The 19,789-nt window shown below is 51.3% G+C and overlaps 1 protein-coding gene across 3 annotated transcripts in view; it reads left to right on the forward strand.

The window, feature by feature from the left end:
- Positions 1–2,464: 2,464 nt before the first annotated feature.
- Positions 2,465–19,789, forward strand: part of NTNG2 (netrin G2) — a 46,083-nt gene continuing 28,758 nt past the window's right edge. For all 3 annotated transcript variants that reach the window (XM_086625178.1, XM_086625179.1, XM_086625180.1), the window contains exon 1: positions 2,465–2,677. In XM_086625178.1, the coding sequence (XP_086481304.1) occupies positions 2,465–2,677 (213 nt within the window). The remainder of the gene's footprint in view (positions 2,678–19,789) is intronic.

The raw sequence follows: 19,789 nt of genomic DNA on the forward strand, positions 1-19,789 counted from the left end.
TTCAGAGCAACATTGTGCAACTACTTCTGCAAAGGGACCGTGCCGGCTGAGTGTTGCACCGCGGACTTCGCAGGGAACTAGCACGCCTGGCTGACTGACTGACAGTAAATACATTTTTATGGCAAATTTTTATTTCCCTGGGAATCCTGTGACATTTAGCAAGCATAACAAGAAGCTAATAGATATTATAGATCCTGTCTTCCTGGGTTTTTCCCTGACAGCCATTCAAGTGCAAAATATAATTGTTAAGGCTATGAAAATAGATCCATAAACTTAACAGCACTGGAGTCCTCATTAAAACTACCCTGCTTGTTTTCTGTACAGTACTGGAGTCTCACACTCTCCACTGTTATTAGGCACTTGGCTGGGACCAGTTTGATGTAATAATTAGGAACTGACTTGTTAAAACTGAAAAGACAGCTCTGATGTCAGCGGGACTTACAAACACTGTGTCACACCGGTTTATTATTTTTACTACATTTACTCATAATGTAAAAATAGCAGCCAGTCTATTCTTTCTTTGGGAGTTTATTCAGCTATAATAGGCTCTTCTTTGAGAGCTGGCAATGAAGCATGAGAGATAGCTTCTCTTTTCTGAACTCATTCATCTCTGTCTTTCAACCAAAAAGGGGGAAAGGGAGATGGTAGCACAGCGATGTGAAGCCCCCGAACATGGATCAATGCATCTGTTAACCTGGAGTTTCTGAGCTTTAGTAACTGAGCTTTATAAGAAAGCAAATACGAAACATGCTGTTGAAGCAGACATCCTAAAATTGTAGAAGAAAAGTTGAGGAATCAAATAGAAAAGGAATTATCCAGAGCTACATTTATGTTCTGGATATGTGCCTCCCACCTTCTTATGAGATCTCCCTCCTGGGTCTAATGCTGAGAAAGGGTTTGATGACTTTTTTATATTTTTTTCCCCCAGTTCTTTGTCATTTTGTTTTGTAATTACTTAAGAATTTTATAGCTCTACTGGAAAGATAACAAAATTGCAGAAATGTTGCTCTAACCTGAAATGAATACTGGGAAGGTCACTGCTCTTTGTATTAGGTGAACCTTAAATGTTATTAGGACTTTAAATTGTTTTTTATTAAATGTTATTGTTCAGATAAATCATATGTGGGGATGCTGGACAATGTATCTGTCTCCCCAGCTGTCTTATTTATTTGCTTATCTTTTTAAGACTATCAATTTGTCTGTCTGTCCCTGCTCTGTGTCTGCATATTCTCCATCTTCTAATGACCTATAGCTGCTTCTTGATATTATTTGGAGGCCCATTAGAGCTCTTGTTGTCCAGCTGCTGTTACAGACTAGACACCTTAAACGGGGCAGCGCTCCTTCCCGTCTCCCAAACAGCAGAAGAGCCATAAGCATCTTACTATGGATTTCTTTTATTAAAGTTGTATATCTCCCTTTTACAAAAACCTTGGCTTGTGGCTCAGGAAGCCCAGGTGAGGGCTGTATCTCCTGGGGGACCCCTGTTCCTACAAGTCTTGTTGCTCCAACTGCCCCCCCTCCTTGCTCCCAGCTAATTTGTCTTTCGATTTGTTGCAGGTGCAGCCTGCTAATGAGCTCTCTCTTTGCCCTGACCATGAAAGAGAGGGGAGACCTCAGGTAGCAGCATGGCTTGCAGCTGAAGGCTCGGGGAACTTGATGCTCAGTTGCCAAAAGGCAGAGTCAGACAGAAATCCTCGCCAGCGAGTGCCTCGCCACTGCTGCAAGACGCAGAGGGAGAAGCAAGGCCAGCGCTGCTCCTGTCAACCCACTGACCGCCCAGCGTCCTGCTGGGACCGCTGCAGATGCTGCCACCCAACACGATTACGTCAACGCAACCATCCTTTGGGAGAAAGGCATTTTAGCTCCAAAGAGCCTCTCTTGTCAGGGTTGTTCTGATGAGCAGATGCTATATTTGTTTTATGTATTAATGTTCAAAAGCCCCAATAATTATTTAAGGCAGACCACAGTTTAAGGCACTTTCCACAGCGACGCATTTGCGGCAGACAAGAAGGTTGAGGAAAACCTGATCCAGCACCATCTCACAGCCTCTCTAATTTACTGCTATCAAATTTCATCAGCGACTCAGAACTTGATCTTTCTATTGATTGACTGGAGTCACCTCTAGATATTTTCATGCTGATTTGGAAGCTCTTTCATACAATAAAAGGGGAAAAAAATGAGGTTAAGGAAGACTTTTGACCACTGATCAGCAACTCTGGCCAAAACTTTCCCAATCAAGTGATTTGCCAAGTTGGCTTCTGTGCTGAGAGAAACTTTCCACATCCGAATACAGCGTGCAGAGTGGGATCATTCCTGTTATCATCTGGATCTCCTTAGACTGGATCACTTTTAGATGCAGAGCTTCCATGCTGATCCAGAGAGCAACCCCTAGCCCAGTAGCTGCCTTCCTCGGGACTCTCGGCACTGCCCTTGCCCAGGGATCCCACACTTGGCCACAGCTGCCATGCTCTACCTGGTTGCTCTCCTCTTGCACTGTCTCCCCTTGGCCATGGGACAGTATGACATTTGCAAGTCCTGGGTGACCACGGATGATGGGCCGTCATGGGAGTTTTATGCTTGTCAACCCAAGGCCATGCGGATGAAGGATTATGTGACAGTACGGGTGGATCCTGCAGGAATCACTTGTGGGGACCCACCAGAGAGATTCTGCACCCATGTAAGTGTTTCTCTCCTTGTTTGATATGTTATAACTGACTCTGCTTGCAGGTGGCCAGAGGCAGGGTACTGCCGAGATGCCGTTATAGGGATATTTGGGATCAGGGTGGCAATGGTGGCTGTTGCCTTGAGCGCTTGGTCTCCCCATCTGCAAAATGGGGAGAAGATATCCTGCCCATCCTGGTGCTGTGCTGACAAGAGGTCAGCCCTAGAGCACAGATGGTGCTGGCACACAGAGAGGAGGTTGAGGAGGAGCTGGGGAGAGACTTAACAAGTCCTAGTCTGGGGTGGTAAGGTCTGGGTTTTGGAAGAGCTCTGCCCGCATTGAGCACACAACCTGACCCACTCTGAGCATGTCCCTCTGCTTGCTAAAGCGTGTGGGGTGAGTTCACCAGTCCCATCCCAAAAGGCTGAGCCGGCACTGGGGTTTTATCAGAGGTGGGCACATCATCGCAGCTCAGTAAGAGCGAGGGGCAGGGTGGTGGAGGCCAGGCTGGCCCCACACCCCGGCAGCTCAGGCAGTCGGTCTGACAGCCACGAGTTTCACTGAAGTCCCTGAAAATGCACCTCTCCCTCTTTTCTAGCCTCCGCATGGAAAGGCTTTCTGGACAGACACTTGCCCTTGCAGTTAAAATCTTTAACTTATTTTCTCTTAAATATTAATCATTGCATTTCATTCCGCACACCACAAAGCGCAGCAGGAACGTTTGATTTATAATTCACGAGGCTTTACATTGTTAAAAAGAGTTTGGGGGTCAAAGCAAAGAGTAAAACAATATGGCTGTAACATCCCCTCCCAAACGTCCTCCAGCAGTCGTCCAAGCACACATTTAAGGCACAGTGACGGAGCCAGTCCATGCTGATAGGGCTTCTACTGGGGTGAGCACTGGACAAGGAGTATAATAGCCTACTACCTGTAATGAGAAGGGGAGATCTCCTCCCTCTGCATCAGTGGAAGAGGGGACAGGAGTCCCAGTTTCTATTGCCAGCATTACCCAGATTCAGATACCTCATGCCTCAGTTCCCCACCTACAAAATACACACACACACAGAGATGCCCAGCCAGCTCAGGGCTTCTCTTGAAAATCCAAGAGGAAAATTCTGCTTTGATACCAGGACATGCCAAACATTTACAACCATCAGAACATGCCGCCACTATTTATTTACCCAGTTCTCCCCAGCCTAAGAGGTCTCACTAGTACCAGGGAAGATATTACTACTAATTCCTGATAAGTAGCAGCTTTTCCTTTTAAAAAGATCATTTGAAAAGAAAGATTAAGTCAAAGGTTGCAAATAAAACAGTTAACTGTTGATGGGTCAGTCTGGATTTCCATTTATCTGACTGGCTGCAGAAGGATTAAAAGGTGAATGCTGGTTTGCTTTCTGCTATTCACTGCAGCTATTTGCAAACACTTTCTGGCTAAGGATGCTCCAGACTTCAGTTCCACTGACCTCCAAGGAAGCAAAAGACACAAACTGCAATCAGCTCTCTACATCTCTTGATTCAGTCAATACTGAGCTAAAATCTTTCTATTCTGGGCACCAGCTGTATTTCCTCGTAGCGTACGCCTGCCATGTGCTGTAACACTTGCAAACACCGTGTACAGCCGTGAATGGGAGTTACACAAATGCAAAACATGGATTTGCCTTCCTGTCCCTGCCTCACCCCGGGGTGCGTGCCTGGCCCAGCTCTCATCTCCCGAAACGGAGCTCACAGCACTCACGGCAACGTCCCCGAGCAATTCCCCGATGAAGAATCAAGCTAAGAACAGGAGTAACACATTGCAAGTTATTTTTTTTAGATTTTTGGGATAGGTTTATGAAATCCTACTGTATTTGTGGCCCTTTCTCCCCCGTCGTGCACCAGCGCTGTCCTCTCCAGGGGATTAAAGAGTTTTAAAAGTGAAGCAGATGAAGAGCAGCCCTGCTGAGGTGAGCAAGGAGCCCACCCAGCACTTGGTGCACAGAGTAGGAGATGGCTGCAGGAGAGATCCAGGCTCTAGTCCAGCCTAAGGACTGGAGTGGTGTGTGCTGGGAGGCCATCAAGGTAAATTTTCACAGCCTCTGTCACAAGGAACGGCATGTGGCCATTTACTGCTGAGCATCCCCTTATGGTCAGTAGAAAGTGGAATCAGCAAGAAACGGCCCTTCCATCGCCGGTCCTGGGTGGTGACTTGACACCTATTGACATGCAGAGAGAGGCGAGCGCAGCCCGCAGAGGATGCGAGCGGAGTTTTGCTCCCCCTGCACAAAGGAAGCGCTGGACAAAAATCGATGGCGCTGCCCACCGATCGGTACAAGCTCCGAGCCCCGGCCCTTGCTGCCAGCCGAGAGGGTTGGCGGCTCGCACCAGCCCTGCGCAGCTCCTTGCCTGCCAGCCTGCTCGGGTGCCTTTCCGTGTCCTGTTATCCTTTCTCTTCAGGTTTTAATTATTTTTATGTAACAGGTGGGTTCTCACAGGAGCATGGCTTTCCAGCAGAGAAGTTCTTACGGTGACTATATTGCTTTCTTAGGTGTCTTTCAAAACAGCAGGGTACCGTCCGTGCAGTTAAACTGATGTTACTCAGAATTAAGCACAGCCCAGCAGGACGCCTGCCCTGCTCAGACAGCTCAAATCAAAACTAAAGACACACAAACGTCCCTCCATGCTTAAGGCAGCCAGACAGGAGGGAGCTGGACGATGTCTCCGTGCAGGGCATCGCTGCAGGCAGAGGAGGAGAGTCCTGGTGAAAGGCAGACAGGGAGCGTTTCCACCGGGCTGCACGGGGACCGGGGAGGCATCGCACAGCCCGCGGGACCGTGCGCTGCAGCTGTAACAACTTCGAGCAGAGCTCACAGAGTTCTGCAAAAGGAGGCGTTTGGGGCATCACGGGAATTATTTGCAGGATCATCTTCTCTGTTTTACAGCAGTTCTGGTCACATCTGGCTGCTCCCTTCTGGTTGGGAAGCGTTTTGCTGCTTGTTAAAGTCAGGCTTTTTGCTTTTTCCATAGTTTCTGAACCTTCTCCTGTTCATGTCAATGCCTTTGTGGCAGGGTCACCTGAAAAATGAATTGTTCTTTCCCTTCTGGCAGGGCAGGGGGAGTGGTGGGAGCAGGAAGACAGATGGATAAGTAAATAAAAGCCTGAATGAATCTAAAAGTGAGACTGGAGACTAATAGGGAATAGATCTTTTAACCAAGGATGTCAAGGGAAGGGTGAAACTTTAAAGATCACATCCAGGGCATGGCACAGAATGGCTAAATGCAGATTTCAAATGAGAGGAGTTTGCAGAACAGGCACGGCAGGGGGACAGCAAAGCCGCACGGGCTGCGTGGGGCAGAGGGGAGAAGCGGCGTTACTTCGCCATCACACCCTTCCAGGGAGGAGGAGGATGGCACAGCTGGCACTGTGCTCCCAGCTGTTGAGATATTCTGAGATGCTGCAGCACTGCTTTGGTACCGAGCAGGGACCTTTGAGAATTTCTGGTTTGAGCACTGGCGTTTTGCACGCAATAAAAAACCACGCCGGCTTTGTGGGCGATTTACACGCAGGGCAGGCGGCGGGGAGCAAGCGAACACTGAAGCCACAGTCCCTGCTCCAAACAGGTTTGCTGCTCAAGAGGTTTCCAAATCATTCCAGCAAAAGCAAGGAGGGGCGTACAGAAGAAGTGGCCGGAGCAGGCTGCCTGGAGCCAGTGGCCGTCGCGTGATGGCTTTGCCGCTCCTTGACACCCCGGGAGAGCTCCCTGCACCCAGCTGGCTGCACAGGGCGCCCAGCTCGCCGCCAGGATGGGAGCCTCTTTCTCCCTCAGAGGTGTCGAGACAATATTTCTTGTTCAGACAATGCTCTTTGATGCAGGGCCGAGCTCTTAGCCCATATTGATGGGTCAGGGGTATTTTTATTTGGCGTCAGCATTGTTTCATCCGCTAATAGAGCTTGTTGATTTTGGCACGGGTACATGAATGGAAAAGGCTTTATTTATTCATTACATGTTCAGCCAAATTTGATGTTTAGTTTAATTCTTAGCTAAACTTTTCTGAATGACATGTGGTTATTTATAAGGCTTGTACCAAAGAACTATTTCTCTTATTAGAGTAGGTGTTAAAGTTGGAAAAAGCCGAAACTTTGGGGCACGGAAACCCTTTTTCCTACTTTCTTAGCCTACCTCATGCAACTCTACCCAGCCACATGTCTTCCTACCCCTGTTCATGTGCAAACAAAGGATTGTGGGTTTGGGGATGATTAAAACTAAAGTCAAAGTTTTTAAAGTAAGAAGGAAAATGAAGTTGCTTCAGAAATGCTCTTCCAAAAGCATTTTTAAAGATGCAGCATGATCTGGTGATTGAAGGATGGATTCATCCCTTCCAGTACCCTGAGCAGACACAGAACCCACAGCCCTTCCCCAGCCCCGGGAGGTGCCCGTGCTGCCACTGCGCCTTGCTCCAGGTAGGAGAACAAAGGGGGCAAAGCACGAGGGGTCCTCAGCCCTGGAACCACCCCAGGGTTCCAGGGCAGCCTTGGGGCGGCGCAGAACCCCTATACAAGTCAAATAGAAAATCCTTTCCAAGAAAAAGAATAAATCCTCCTTGAATAAATCAGCACTACCCACTGTTGGTTGCAAACCCATCCTTGGTAGAGGGCCGTGAAACAGAGCTCCCCTGTGCCCTTCCTTATGGGACCTATATGGCCTTGGAGACAATTACAATTCAGCAGCACAAGAAATCCTCTCTCCGCTGTCAAATTGCCCGTGACATCTCAGTCAGGGTTATGGGGATGGAAAGCCACATCTTTCTTTCGCACCGGTAACGTGCTAACAGCCCCCCTTCCCCTTTGAACCCTTCAGTACATTAAGTTAACATCTGGAAAATACTCCTCTTTTTTTGAGGAGAGCCTGGAAAACATGACTGCTGCTATTTCCATACGGAATGAAGGTTTCCCTGATCCACCCCTTGCACCTGTCGTGGCATTGCTTTCGAGCGTGGGAGAAAGGGCTGGGGCCTTTTGGTTTGGTTCCCACCCTTAATCACTTCTCAGCATCAGGGCTGCTGCAGAGAACACTATTTGAAGTCAAGATCAACAGCTCCTTGCCCTTGGGGCCAGACCCTTGGATTGCACGTTATTAGCTGCTCAGCAAATTACACACTACTCCTCTCCTACCACAGAGGCTACTCCAGAGTGCAGCAGGATCTCGTTGTTACAAAAGCAGAGGCTTTACAGAAAATGAAAGAATACAATTCATCTTTAAATTAGAGAGTGCTGAACCAACGGGATTTCCCCTCACAGTCTGCAGCAATTTCCTTAAATGCCCAGTTCGGGATTCATCTTGCAAAGTGGGATGCTGCTCACCTAACAAGGATCATTTCCACTTGCTGATGGAAAAGACACAGCGATAAAAATCAAGCTGTCAAGTAGATTTAATTGGTACAGCAAGCAGAAAGTTTAGCCCCATCTTGAAAGAGATAGGGAAGAATAAACTGCTTTTAAGAAAAGCTTTGCTCTTCAAAGGGAGCAGAGTCCAGATGGGAAAAGCTGGAGAGAACTGACTCCGAAGACTCGCTGGGGAGCATGGCCACAGCCAGGAGAGCAGCTTTTATACTCACTCATACACCAGCTCCAGGTATCAGAGTTTTCCATAAGCAACTTTTGAAGCTGAAGGGATTCAAGGAAGTCCTTCCTATTTGTTGTTGTTTTTTTTTGTTTTTGTTTTTGTTTTTTTTTTTAAATCTGTATTGTATTCTATAACACAGACACCATCTCCTATTAAACTTTAAAAGGAATTTTCTCTATAGACAAGACTCCCTGAGGGGGAAGGAGTGCTCTCCTGCCACACTCTGGTTTCCCTAAGTGAAAGTCCGATTTTAACCTTAGTTGAGCCTGATTACAGTTTCCGACCCCAAACACAATCTTTCTACCATCAGGATTTTGAGGTGTGAGGTTTAGGCTGTCCCAGCCCCATGACCATGCCTCCCGTCCCCACACGAGTGACAGCCACATCCCCACTGGTCCCCCCATGGCAGCACCACAAGCCCCAGAGCCACGGTCGGTCAGACCAGCTCACTGATCCGTCTGAAGTCACCTCTGCAAAACAACCCAAACCGCCCTGCTTTCCGCTCCGGCTGCAGCTGCGGGGCCGAGCGCTCAGCCGCAGCGCTGCGTGCAGCAACAGGCAGCCAACTGCAGAAGTGGGGTTCCAAAATCATTTCTGGCACTGGATGGGGACCTCTTCCCTCACAGTTACGCTCTGGGGCAGCGCAATGATGAGCAAGCAATCCCCATGTCCTCAACAGGGACCATCCAAGCTCTGCACCTCTTTTGCCCCATGGTTTTGGAGAAAACAAAATGAAAACATGCTCAAGCAGTGCCAAAGCCCCTGCCCATGGCACAAGCGGCTCAGCAGGGTATGGAGCTTACAGAGAGGCAACTATGGCTGGGGGGTCCCCAAGGTTCATGAATTCCTCCTCTGACCTAGATGGTGAGCTCCACCAAGTGTGAGCAATGGCAGCTCGGCAATACTTGGCTAGCAGAGCCCAAATTTCTGACTTGCTGGAGTTGTTAGGCACATGGGCTGTTGCTGACCTGCTAAGCAGGAGTTCTCCACTGAGATGGTGCGAGCGCCACTGCTGCTGCTGCCCTCTAGAAGGTGTCCATCTCCCAGGCACCCAGCCTGCAGTGCTGGATACGTGCTGGTTGTTACTTGGGCAGTTCAATGCAGTACGCAGGTTGCTGCGCTGGAAAACACCAAAGGGGCTTGTTCCTCTATGGACTGGGAAGCACTGCTTGCTGACCAGCCAGGAGATGTCTATGGGGAGAAACTGATGCCTGCAAAGCCCTAGCTAAGACCCACCAGCAAACAGCAGTTTGGACTTCCAGCCTTCACCGCAGGCAGATGTGCCATCCCCTCCCAAACAGCACCCTAACCCTGCCTGCAGCCTCAGGTGTGTCTCGTGAGGTCCCCACAAGTCCCCTCATCTTTCAGGCAGGGTCACCATGCCCCACCGAGGGTGCACATTGCAGCATTGACCGTGCAACTGCGCTGCTCCACTGCCCTGACCTGCACTGGCTCCAGCATTTGGCACCGGCACCTCCGTGCATCTGCTCTGCGCTACAAGCAGGCAGGCTTAGGGAAACCTGTGGCTTTTGGCTCCATGGAGGCTTCTCCATTTGTCAGCTGTCCCCGAGCAGGCTCCAGCTGCAAGACAGGACTGGCCAGGGCTGCTCGTCCAGGAGCTCAGTGGGTGCAGGCACGCAGCAATGCAGAGCCACCAGGTTGGGTCACATCCCAGCTGGCTCCCACCTCTCCCACTTGCTCACATCTCTGCAGAAGCCACTAAACGCAGCAGCCTCCCCTCCCCAGAGCAGCTCCACGCACAGTGCCACGACTCCAGCCTGCACTAAGTCACACGGGAAGGCGAGTGCCAGTGTGCGATTAGAGCAGCGCGGTGATGGGTGCTGGAGCGGGCAGTGGGGTCACCCACCCATGAGCGGTGCCAAGTGGCTCCAGCACCCATGTGCCTGTAGTCCAGGTCTGCCACCCATTGTGTGGCACGCTCCACATGGGCAATGGGTCTCTGCTCCCCCAGTGCTGAGCTCTGCCTGGATGCTGCCACCGCCCTGTCCGCTCCTGCCCTCAGCATCTCCACATCCCTTTTGGGAGGAATATCCCAAAGGGAGAAGTAGCACAGATTCAACTGGTTTTTCCTCCCAGCCAAAGGGTTTGTAAGCTCCCAAACTCCGGCTGAGTCAGTCGCTTCAGCTCCACGGTGCTGCCATTAAGGGAGATTTTGGAGAGGCCTCTACAGGAGTGAGTCACAGACCTGCCCTTGGAGACAGCCAGGGCACGTGCTGGGCTGACCACAGTGTGGTCCCAGCCACCAGCAGGCACCTGCTGAAACGTTACCCTTAAAACAGAATATAAAGCAGCCAAATACTTTGCGTGCAACAGCAAAAGCATAATGCTTGATGCCACCGACACAGGAGCCCTGATCGGAGGCGGGGGTGGGTGCAGGGGTATCCACCACCCATCCACGCTCCCCCACAAAGGCTTTGGGGCAGATCTGCACCTCCGATTGAGGACGACAGCAGAGCCTCCGCTCCCTTCCCTTTCCCACCCCCAGCCTCTGCGTCCTGCCCTCCCCCATTGAAACTATCAGGGCCTCTCTTACAGAATAAAATATTAATAGCGACGTAGCGAGCCTCTCTGCAAAGGCTGCATGTATTGAGCTTACGAGGCGCACAAGCTTTTAGAGAGCAGGACACTTTTCCTACTTCCTAAGCGTTTTCTTAGTCCTGAATCAATAACGCACTCGGAGCCCGGCACACAGGTCGCTGCTGTTGTGCTCTGGCTGGTAGGGGCTGCAGACACGGATACATCTCTGTAGCAAGATGCAAGGTCTTAATAATCTGGCAGAGAAGGGATGGGGCAGGATCCAAGCAGCTTAATTTGTAGACAAGCTTCGGGGAAGTGCCCTGGGAAGAGCAAAGCTTACAACTCTTGGGTACAGAAAGCCCGGGTTTGGAGACAGGCTAAAAAGCAGTCAATGGCATTAAACGCCTGCGTCTTTGAACCGTGCCCACGGTCACCGGCTGAGGGGCATCTGGCTCGTCAGCTTCTGGTCTCAGGCTCTGGATCACCCCGTAACCCACAAACGTGCAAAAGGAGCGGTTGCAGGGGTGCAGCCCCCACGGGGAGGCGGGCGCGGAGGTGAGGCCGGGGCGCCCAGAGGGACGGGGTTAGAGCGGCTCACCCGGGGATTAGCGGTTCACAAAGACTGACCTGCTCAAAAATTATTCCATGGGAGGCCGGGCTGCGGGCGATGCGTGTGTGCGCCCAGCACAGACCAGATTATCTGCTTAGGAGTGGAATTTTCCGGGCGGCGTTAACCCTTGCATCACCCACAGATTGGCTGCACATGCGTTTTTTGGGGCAAGGTGTGGGACACTGGATCCAGCAGCAGAAGCCGAGCCGCTGCCCGGCCATCCTGGGGCTTTGGAAGTGGAAGTGCTGCCCTGAGGTCACCCTGCAAATGGCTTGTTTGAAGCCCTTCTTGGAGAGGTCACCTGTGGACAGGGCTGATTTCAGTCTGGAGGTTAAAATTCATCATGTAACCAGATTTTCTGACTGTTTCTGGCTTAGCCAGAGTGGGCGTGAAGGGATTTGCGTCTGTGCATGAGCGGTGCCGGCTGCGTTGCGAGGGTGGACAGGCAACTTGGGTCAGTCCTTGTGCGTGACGGGCGGTATCTCCCTCTAAAGGATCCTGCCTTTACAGAGAAGTTGCTTCCCACCTGGGTGTCAGCCTCCCACAGAGCTTGTATCATCTACGGTGCAAAGATCAGTCCAGACGCTTTTCATGGCGCTACTAGGCAGACTATGGGGAGAGTTTCAAAGAGAGCATGGGGTGAGAGTGGAGATTTCCTTGAACCTCTCAGTTTGTCTTGACCCTCACATCAAGATTGGGTGAAGGACCCACTGCTTTGACCAGCTGCAGCTGCCTGGTGAAGCTCAATCTTCAGAAGGGTGGAGCCCCCAACGTTCCCAGTGAAGCCTGCTCCTGAAATCCCTCCCTGCCTCAGTTTCCCCACCTGGAGATGGGACATTTGCGTTGCTATTGCACGACCCTGTCTGGTGCTGTGATGTTTCCCCATGGCTGGTGGAGAGAAGGGCCCAGTGCTGAGCTAGGATGAAATACGAATGAGATGCTTCTCGAATTCAGAAGCAGGCTGGAGGGGGAAGGGGAAGAGCAGCCGCGAGTACGGGTTGAATCTCTTCTCTGGCAGAGAGACGGGCCCGAGGGAGCCCGAGAGCCTTGAGCGAGCGGCGCGCTGCTCGGTGAATGAGTCTCTGCTTCAGGCCAAAGGCAAGAGGCAAAAAGCAAAGCAAAACGTCTCGCTGAGCGCGTCCCGGCGCGTGCTCGCTAAGAGCCGTGCCGCGAAGCCGGTTTTTGCTGACTCACGCTCTCCCGAATCCCGCACGCAGGCAAAGCGTGTCCTAACGCCCGTGCCAAGGGGTGACCTTGTGCTTGGACAAGCCCCAATCCGGGAGGAAGGGGAAGGAAGCGGAGGAGCAATCAATCCCCCAAACCACGGCCGGGGGGAGACGGAGGGAGTGACATTCGGCTGAGCCAGAATTAGCAGCAGATCTGTGGAGGGACCCCATTTCCACCCTATTAATAATTCATTCCAGCTCTGCCTTTACCTGCTCATAAACAGCAAACAGCTTGTTAGCGGGGACGGTTTTCTCCCCCTTCGCTGTCTCTGCCCTAATAAGAGCCCCTTGCAGATGGCTGGGGGGAGGGAGGTGGCGAGGGAAGGACACGCAAAGGAGAAAAATCACCCCACCACCCCACCCTGAGCTTCCCATCCCATCCCTGCTCCAGCTCCACAAGGCTCCGTGTCCCAGAGCCGCTGCCTCCCAGCCGGAGCTGTCCTTCCCTGGCCAAGGTGAAGCTGCGAAATGACCCCAAAAAGGGCCCTACATGCACAGGCCACTTAAAAACATCTCTTTGGAGGGTTACCACGGAGAGGAGGGCGATGCCTACGGGTTGTGCAGACGAGGGGTTTGCTGGAGCATTCCCGAGGGGCTCTCGGGCAGCAGCTGCACAGGCAGCCACTGGGAAAAGTGTATCTTCTACCGTACGAGAGAGCTGCTGGATTATCTAAAATATATAGAGCTTGACCAAAGTGGTGTTTTTTAAAAAAAAAACAATAGGAGAAAACACATCACCCTTAAGAAAACTACGAAGATCTTATTTTGAAAAGGCACATTTTGCATTCAGAGCACCCCCAGCATCTCCACAGTCCGGCACTGCAGTGCATGGTCCCATCCGGGGACCCCTCCCCGCACGCCAACAGGCAGCCCAAAACGGTGCAGGCAAAGCTATTCCGGAGACACTTGCTGGGTTCAAGTCGGAGCCACGCTGTGGGAAAAGCCCACATGGACACCAGGGAACGGGGTAGTTAGTGCAAGAGGAGCAGTCCCCGGCCAGGCAGCTCCCCACGGATGCCCCATGGCTCCTGGCATCCTCCCATGTCCCCAGGGCATTAAATGAGGAGGGCACAGACCTTCACCCGGGCTCATGAGGAAGGGCTGGTGTGGGGCTGTTTGGCTCAAGGGGGGCCTCATATTTCTCCTCAATTATCTCTGTGTTCCCAGCCATCTCTGCCGGTGAGTTATGCCACTTGCCAGCTGTTGGAAATAATCACTGTAAATTAATTATGGTTGTTTCACCCCTCTGATCCCTCTCAGCCCATGAATAGAGTGAAAATTAATTGTCAGAGAGTATTTCCAGTTCTCTGGGAGTCCCATCCTGGCCACTGGCAGGTTATGGTTTATGCCCTGAAGCACGAGCTTTAATTACCCACAAATCTTATTTTTGATCATAAAATCACCTTATCTTTTCATAAACCTAGATAGAGCAGTTGACCCCTCAGGTCAGGAGCAGCAGGAGTGAAAACACCCCGTAACGACGTTAGGACGAGCCTGTGTTTTCTCCCTGATAAAAGCAATTCTGTTCGGGAAAGAGCATCACATCCTGGGGCGGTTATTGGAAGAAAGACCAAAGAAGTTTCCCAAATTGTGCGTCTCTCAGTGTGGCCCTCTTCAAAAATTTACGTTGCATAAAATAGATGTAACTCAGTATCAGTGGGGAGGATAAAGGCTGTTGTCACTGGAGCTGCATCGGGGCTGGCATCTTCCTTGCCTGGCAGGTTATTTCCCAGTGCTGACAGGCACCGGAGGGAACCTGCATCCCATCTGGGACTGGGATGGAGATCCCTGCAAAGCCCTGGCAGAGCCAGGGAAGCCAGAGCCGGGATGGAGGGGAAGCAAAGACCCACAGCTCAGTCCTGATGTGAACTGGGGGAACTCGACTGAGCATAAAGAAGCAGGAAAGCAAACACGCCAAGATGATCGTTTCAGCCTTATCCTCCAACCTCCTGAGCAAACAGATCCAACTTGGTGCTGGAAGGGGAAAGGGAGGGGGAGAAGCTGATGGTGAAAAATAAAAGGGGGGAAACGTGTGCCAGAGCACCCATAGGAGAGGCAGGGATGGAGCAAGCTGGTCCCTGCTCCCCTCCACAGCTTGGGGACCCCCATCTCCCATGGCTGTCAGTCCTCCCTGTGACTCGTTCAGGCTGTTCAGGGAAGGGGAGGCTGCAGGACACCCGCTGTGTCACAGTCCCTGGCGGGGACTGTAGCAGGGCAGGAGGGTTCAGGTGCACGCGAGGATTTTGCCAATGCGGTTGTTTTGCAGGATCTGGAGGAAATTTAATACCAACCTAAGGACTTTGTGGCTGTGCAAGGCAACACAGGGACTTTGTGAACCTCATCAGCTAAGCTTTAAGCAGAGAATCAAAGGCAGGGTCGTAGGTGCCCTGCAAGAAGCAGAAGGGCTTTGGGATGCACCCAAGAGCTCCTTAAGCATCACAGCTGGACAGGACAGGCACTAAGGAGGGGACTGTCCCCTCCTGGGTGGAAGTGGAGGTTCACACCAAGGTTTCCTTGGCCATAAGCACTCCCAAGAAGGAGGGAAGGAGGTTTCTGTGCTGTAACCTGCCCCACTGAAATCACTCCAACAAATGCCTGACTCTCAGGCGAGCAAAATGCTGCTTCTGCGCAGGGATGCTTTTCCCCTCAATTACTTGTGCTGGATGAAAATCTACAGATAAGAGGGGCAGCACCATGTGAACCCTCCTCACCCATGGCCCCTTCACCTCCCACAGCGGTGGTGGGTGCCGGCTGCTGCTAACAGCCCCACGAGGACCAGAGGGAACAGCCTTCGGTGGGCACCAGACCTTCTCCAGGAGCCTGGCCGTTAAGCAGATCTCTCATTTCAGAGTCTGCAGGAAGCTCTTCCCCATGTCGAGGGAGCCAGACTTGGCTCTTTGGGCCCTTTAGGCTGCAGAGGGAGAGATCAAACAGCCCCCAGTCCCCAACCATCACCAGCATTTACAGCAAAGCCTGGAGACACCCAAGCTCTGGTTGCTCTCTGGTTCAGTTTGAGAGCCAGTTCTTGTGGGAAAGCCCCTCTACAGAAGAAAGAACCCAAAAGAAACGCACCCAACAGCATGGATCTTTGTCCCAAAGAAAAGCATTTAACTTTCTTCCCCTTTGATAAAAATCTTCCTACAAGAAAGCCAAGAATTCCCTCCCCCTCAGTGAGAAAAACAGAAAGTTTGGATTTCCAAAACTAGTCCAAGTTGATGAGACCTTGCCATTACTCTTATGAGGAGACTGTAATTAAAACCAAGTTGACCCCAGGGTGATCTAGGTTTTAGCAGAAGCCTTGGCTTAAACGACACAATTTCATCAGGCAGAAGAGACCCCTGAAAGCAGAGCAGCTCCAGGGGGGCTCCCTGGGCCAAGAGACCATTAAACGAATCACATCAGGTTATGAGATCAGCACCCTTGACCAAGCAGTACAAACTTTCACATTGTCCACTTATTTTTCCTTGCTCAAATCTTGGTGGTTTTATTTTTTCCTTTAATATTACTAGTATTATTATTTTTCTTCATTGTGCAGCTAGTGGTTGTAATCACTTTCCAGCTTCCCTTTGGCATGGAGATCTCCTAGAAGCTGCATTTTTATTTCCGTGCAGCTTTCACCATTCACAACAGATGTCTAGTTTGTTTAAAATATTCAACAGCTTAATGATTAATCAAGTAATTTCACCTACAAAAATATATAATTTTATGGTATGAGGCTTAAAAATGGCATTATCTGCCAGGAAAGAAAAGGAAAACAACTTTGTGTGCTCATTAAGAGCCCTAGAGACCAGCTGGGCTTTGTAAAACCAGGGCGTTTTCTTGCGGCTGTTTTCCCCCGTTCCCTCCCTTCCCAACAGGGTGGGGAGCAGCTTCGCTGCAGCATCCTGGATTCCTGTCATCATGCCTCATCAGAGAGATATCTTGTTTCTTAAGGAATCCTCCTCAATGAGTGAGTCCCTGCTGTCACCTTCAGGAAGTCCCTTTTGCAGCACTTCTGCCCAGCACTGACCCCAGCCCGGCACCAAGGTGAGACGAAACCCGAGGGCTGGGTCTGCAGCCATCAGGACTGGGACACGTTTCCAGGTGTTTGCCCCACCGAGGCACAATGTTTCTGCGATGTCGTTTACCGGGACAACTTGTCCTCAACGAGGCTTTTTGCAGTTTGTCCCCAGGGCTTTGCTCCTTTGGGCTGAGCTGAGGCTAAGCAAGGTTGCGGTGGTCTTTGGTGCACCCTCAAGAAACGAGCAATCAGAAGAGCATGCTGGAGAGCTGGAAACCTGCAACGTCTAGTTGCCGTGAGGACACTCACGACTGATTTAATAGCGTGAGACTCAAAGTGAACTGGTTTATTTTAAGCTTGCCGAGACCAAGTTTGCCTGGCTAATGCATTCTGACTTTCAGATTGAAGACGTAAATATCTTGAGACTTTGGACAGATTCTTTGGAGGACACACGGCTTGGAGGAGGAAACCAGATTCAAAAATAATACCTGGAATTGTTTCAACAGTGCTATAACTGATCTTACCAGGCCCAACGGAGCAGCCAAAGAATGGCCATCTGTTTCCGCTCCCCCCTGCCCTCCCAGCTGACTTCAAACCACCGCCCCAGCAGAAAATGCATTGAGCATCCCGTGGAGGAAGGACAATTCAATAAACCTAAAACCAAAAAGGAACAGTTCATTTTAGCAGAGGAAGCCATAGTGATGTGACTCATTTGGTGGCTTTTGAGGCTCTCCCCCACCTTTCAGCACTGTCACTTAGAGGTTATTTTTGTCTTTGTCCTGTTACAACCACGCGGCCCTCAAGCCGTGTGCTACCCCAGAGCATCGGGGTGGTTAAAGACGTTTTTGGGCTTGCTGCCTGCTGAGCTGAGCACGCTTACGGGTTGGGACATACAGGAGCCATCAGGGATTGTGCACCTCCATTCCTTGGTCTTTGAGACGAGCATATGGGAGACAGGTGGAGTTTTGGCTCCACTTCTCCCTGCTCTTGACCTGCCAGGTCCCCTGCCAGGGACCTGTCTGGCCAGCTCTGTCCTTCCAGACGGGACACTGGGAGGATGATCACGCTTGTCAGACTCGGTTGCTTCCCTTACTGCTCCTGGGAAACCTGTCCCACCTCCCACCCTGGCCACCCTTTGCTGGTCTTGGTAATGTTTTCTCATTGTGCTTTGGTCAGAGAGTCCTACCCTTGTGTAGTTTGGCCACTGCTTAAGGAAGCCTCCAAAGAAAACCATGACAGGAGTATCATCCCTAGCCCTGACAGTGAAGCTGGCCACTGTGGCCACACTGAAGATGGCTCTAGCAGCAAATACTCAGCGGAGATTCATCGTACACCAGCTCAAGGGCTTTGACAGCCCCGATGGCTGCCACTCGCAAGGAGAGGAAGCCACATGGCAAGAGCACTCGTTCCGGGACGGCTCCGTGCACGCAAACTCCTGCTCATACAGAGCTGCTCTGAGCAGCACAGCGGGTTTATGGGGGAGATTTCTGCTGCCACCTCGAGCCAATTCCCCACCCGAGTCCACTGAGACACCGCACCCTCCTTCAGACAAGAGGTGAAAACGGACCTCCGGGATGCTCTTTTCAGAACCGTCCTATTAAGCCATCTGTGTGACCACACTGACAGCAGGACCGTACTGCAACACAATATGTTCCCTCAGTACACGAAACATACTCAGAGCCCCCAGCACTTCAGCTGATGGGGATTTTTCTTCCCTTTCCATCAGCCACCGCTGTAAAGCTGCTCTAAGAGGCAGCTACATCCCCCAGCAGGAAGCTGTGTCTCATTAGCAGAGGTAAACAATCCCTCTGAACGTGACGAGTCAGGAGAGCACATTAAATATGTCAATATCGTAGGGTTTTTTTAATCCCTACTCAAGAACAGCGTGTCGCAGCAGGAGAAGACGCCCCCAGCACAGCTCAGAGCCCTGCTGCACCCCAGCTGCCATCTCCCCTTGCTTAGGGAATCTCCCCCTCTTTGGGAGGTGAGTGGGGAGCACCTGGGCAGGTGCCCCCACCCCTCAACCTGGCCCACCTAAGCAAACCTGAGCACACCATTGATTTCCCTTGCTCAGTTGGCACAGCTGCAAGTAAATAAAAAATAATAAAAACTATCCAGCCATTTGCTTTTAAAACATCCTTCAAAGCATCCGTTCAGTAGCCTCCCTGCTCCGGGGATGGACACTGCACTGGAGCTCAGCACCTCCGGCTGCGGCCCTTCCAGCACACACGGAGATGGCAAAAGCCACACGTCGCTCCAGTTCAGGCTATAATGGGAGAAGCAAATCCCAGCACGGCACTCATAGCTGTACCATTGGGCAGATCCGTGTCTGAGAGCAAGACAATGTTGAAAACAGTTTGAGTTTTGCCCTGTTTTGTCAACCAGCTTCTGCTGCTTTCCCGGGCAGCCTCGTGCACACACACACAACGCATGCTTTGTTTACAGGAGTCCCCTTTTCTCCCCGAGGCCGCTGCAGCATCCCCTGCAAAGGAGCCTGGTGCTCACGTACAGATCAGCTGCTCACTATTTTGTTTTATCCCCGCTGCTGGCAGAGCAGCCTTCTGCCTTATTTACAGCGTACTACTCGCACGCTGCTCAGAAGACAGAATTATTTATGCCCTCCTGAGCTTTTCTAGGCTCCTCGGTGCCGTGGCCTCCACTCGCTGTGCACACGGTTGCTCACATTCAGCGTGTGCCTCCGAGCTGGGGGTGGGCACCAAAGGCCCATTTTACAGACGCATAGTGGAGAAGCTCTAAGTAGTTTCCAAGACTTTTGGTTGCCCAGCTAGAGGTGGCAAAGCCTAAGTTTTCCCAAAGCACCTCATGTTACACAGCAGTTTCCATGTTCAAAGCCCAGCCCCACAGCCCCGCTTTGCACCCTAGATCACCCATTGGTACAAGCCAGATCCCCTCCTCTGCTTTGCCCGGGGTATACACGGGGCACCCTAAAAGCAGGTCACAAGCTCTTAGACTCCAACAGTTTCCCAGATCAAAGCAAGCCCATGGTGTTGGATCAGTCCCCAGTGCCATGGACACAGAATCGGTCTCTTCCCACACTTGCAGCGGGGCTTTCCCAGCCTGGGACACAACCAGTCTGCACAGACCTCAGCCCTGCACCTTGTTTATTTGAGCCCCCAGGTCTCAGCATCG

Source organism: Tauraco erythrolophus, chromosome 22 (genome assembly GCF_009769465.1).
Source record: "Tauraco erythrolophus isolate bTauEry1 chromosome 22, bTauEry1.pri, whole genome shotgun sequence".
Taxonomy (NCBI): Eukaryota; Metazoa; Chordata; class Aves; order Musophagiformes; family Musophagidae; genus Tauraco; species Tauraco erythrolophus.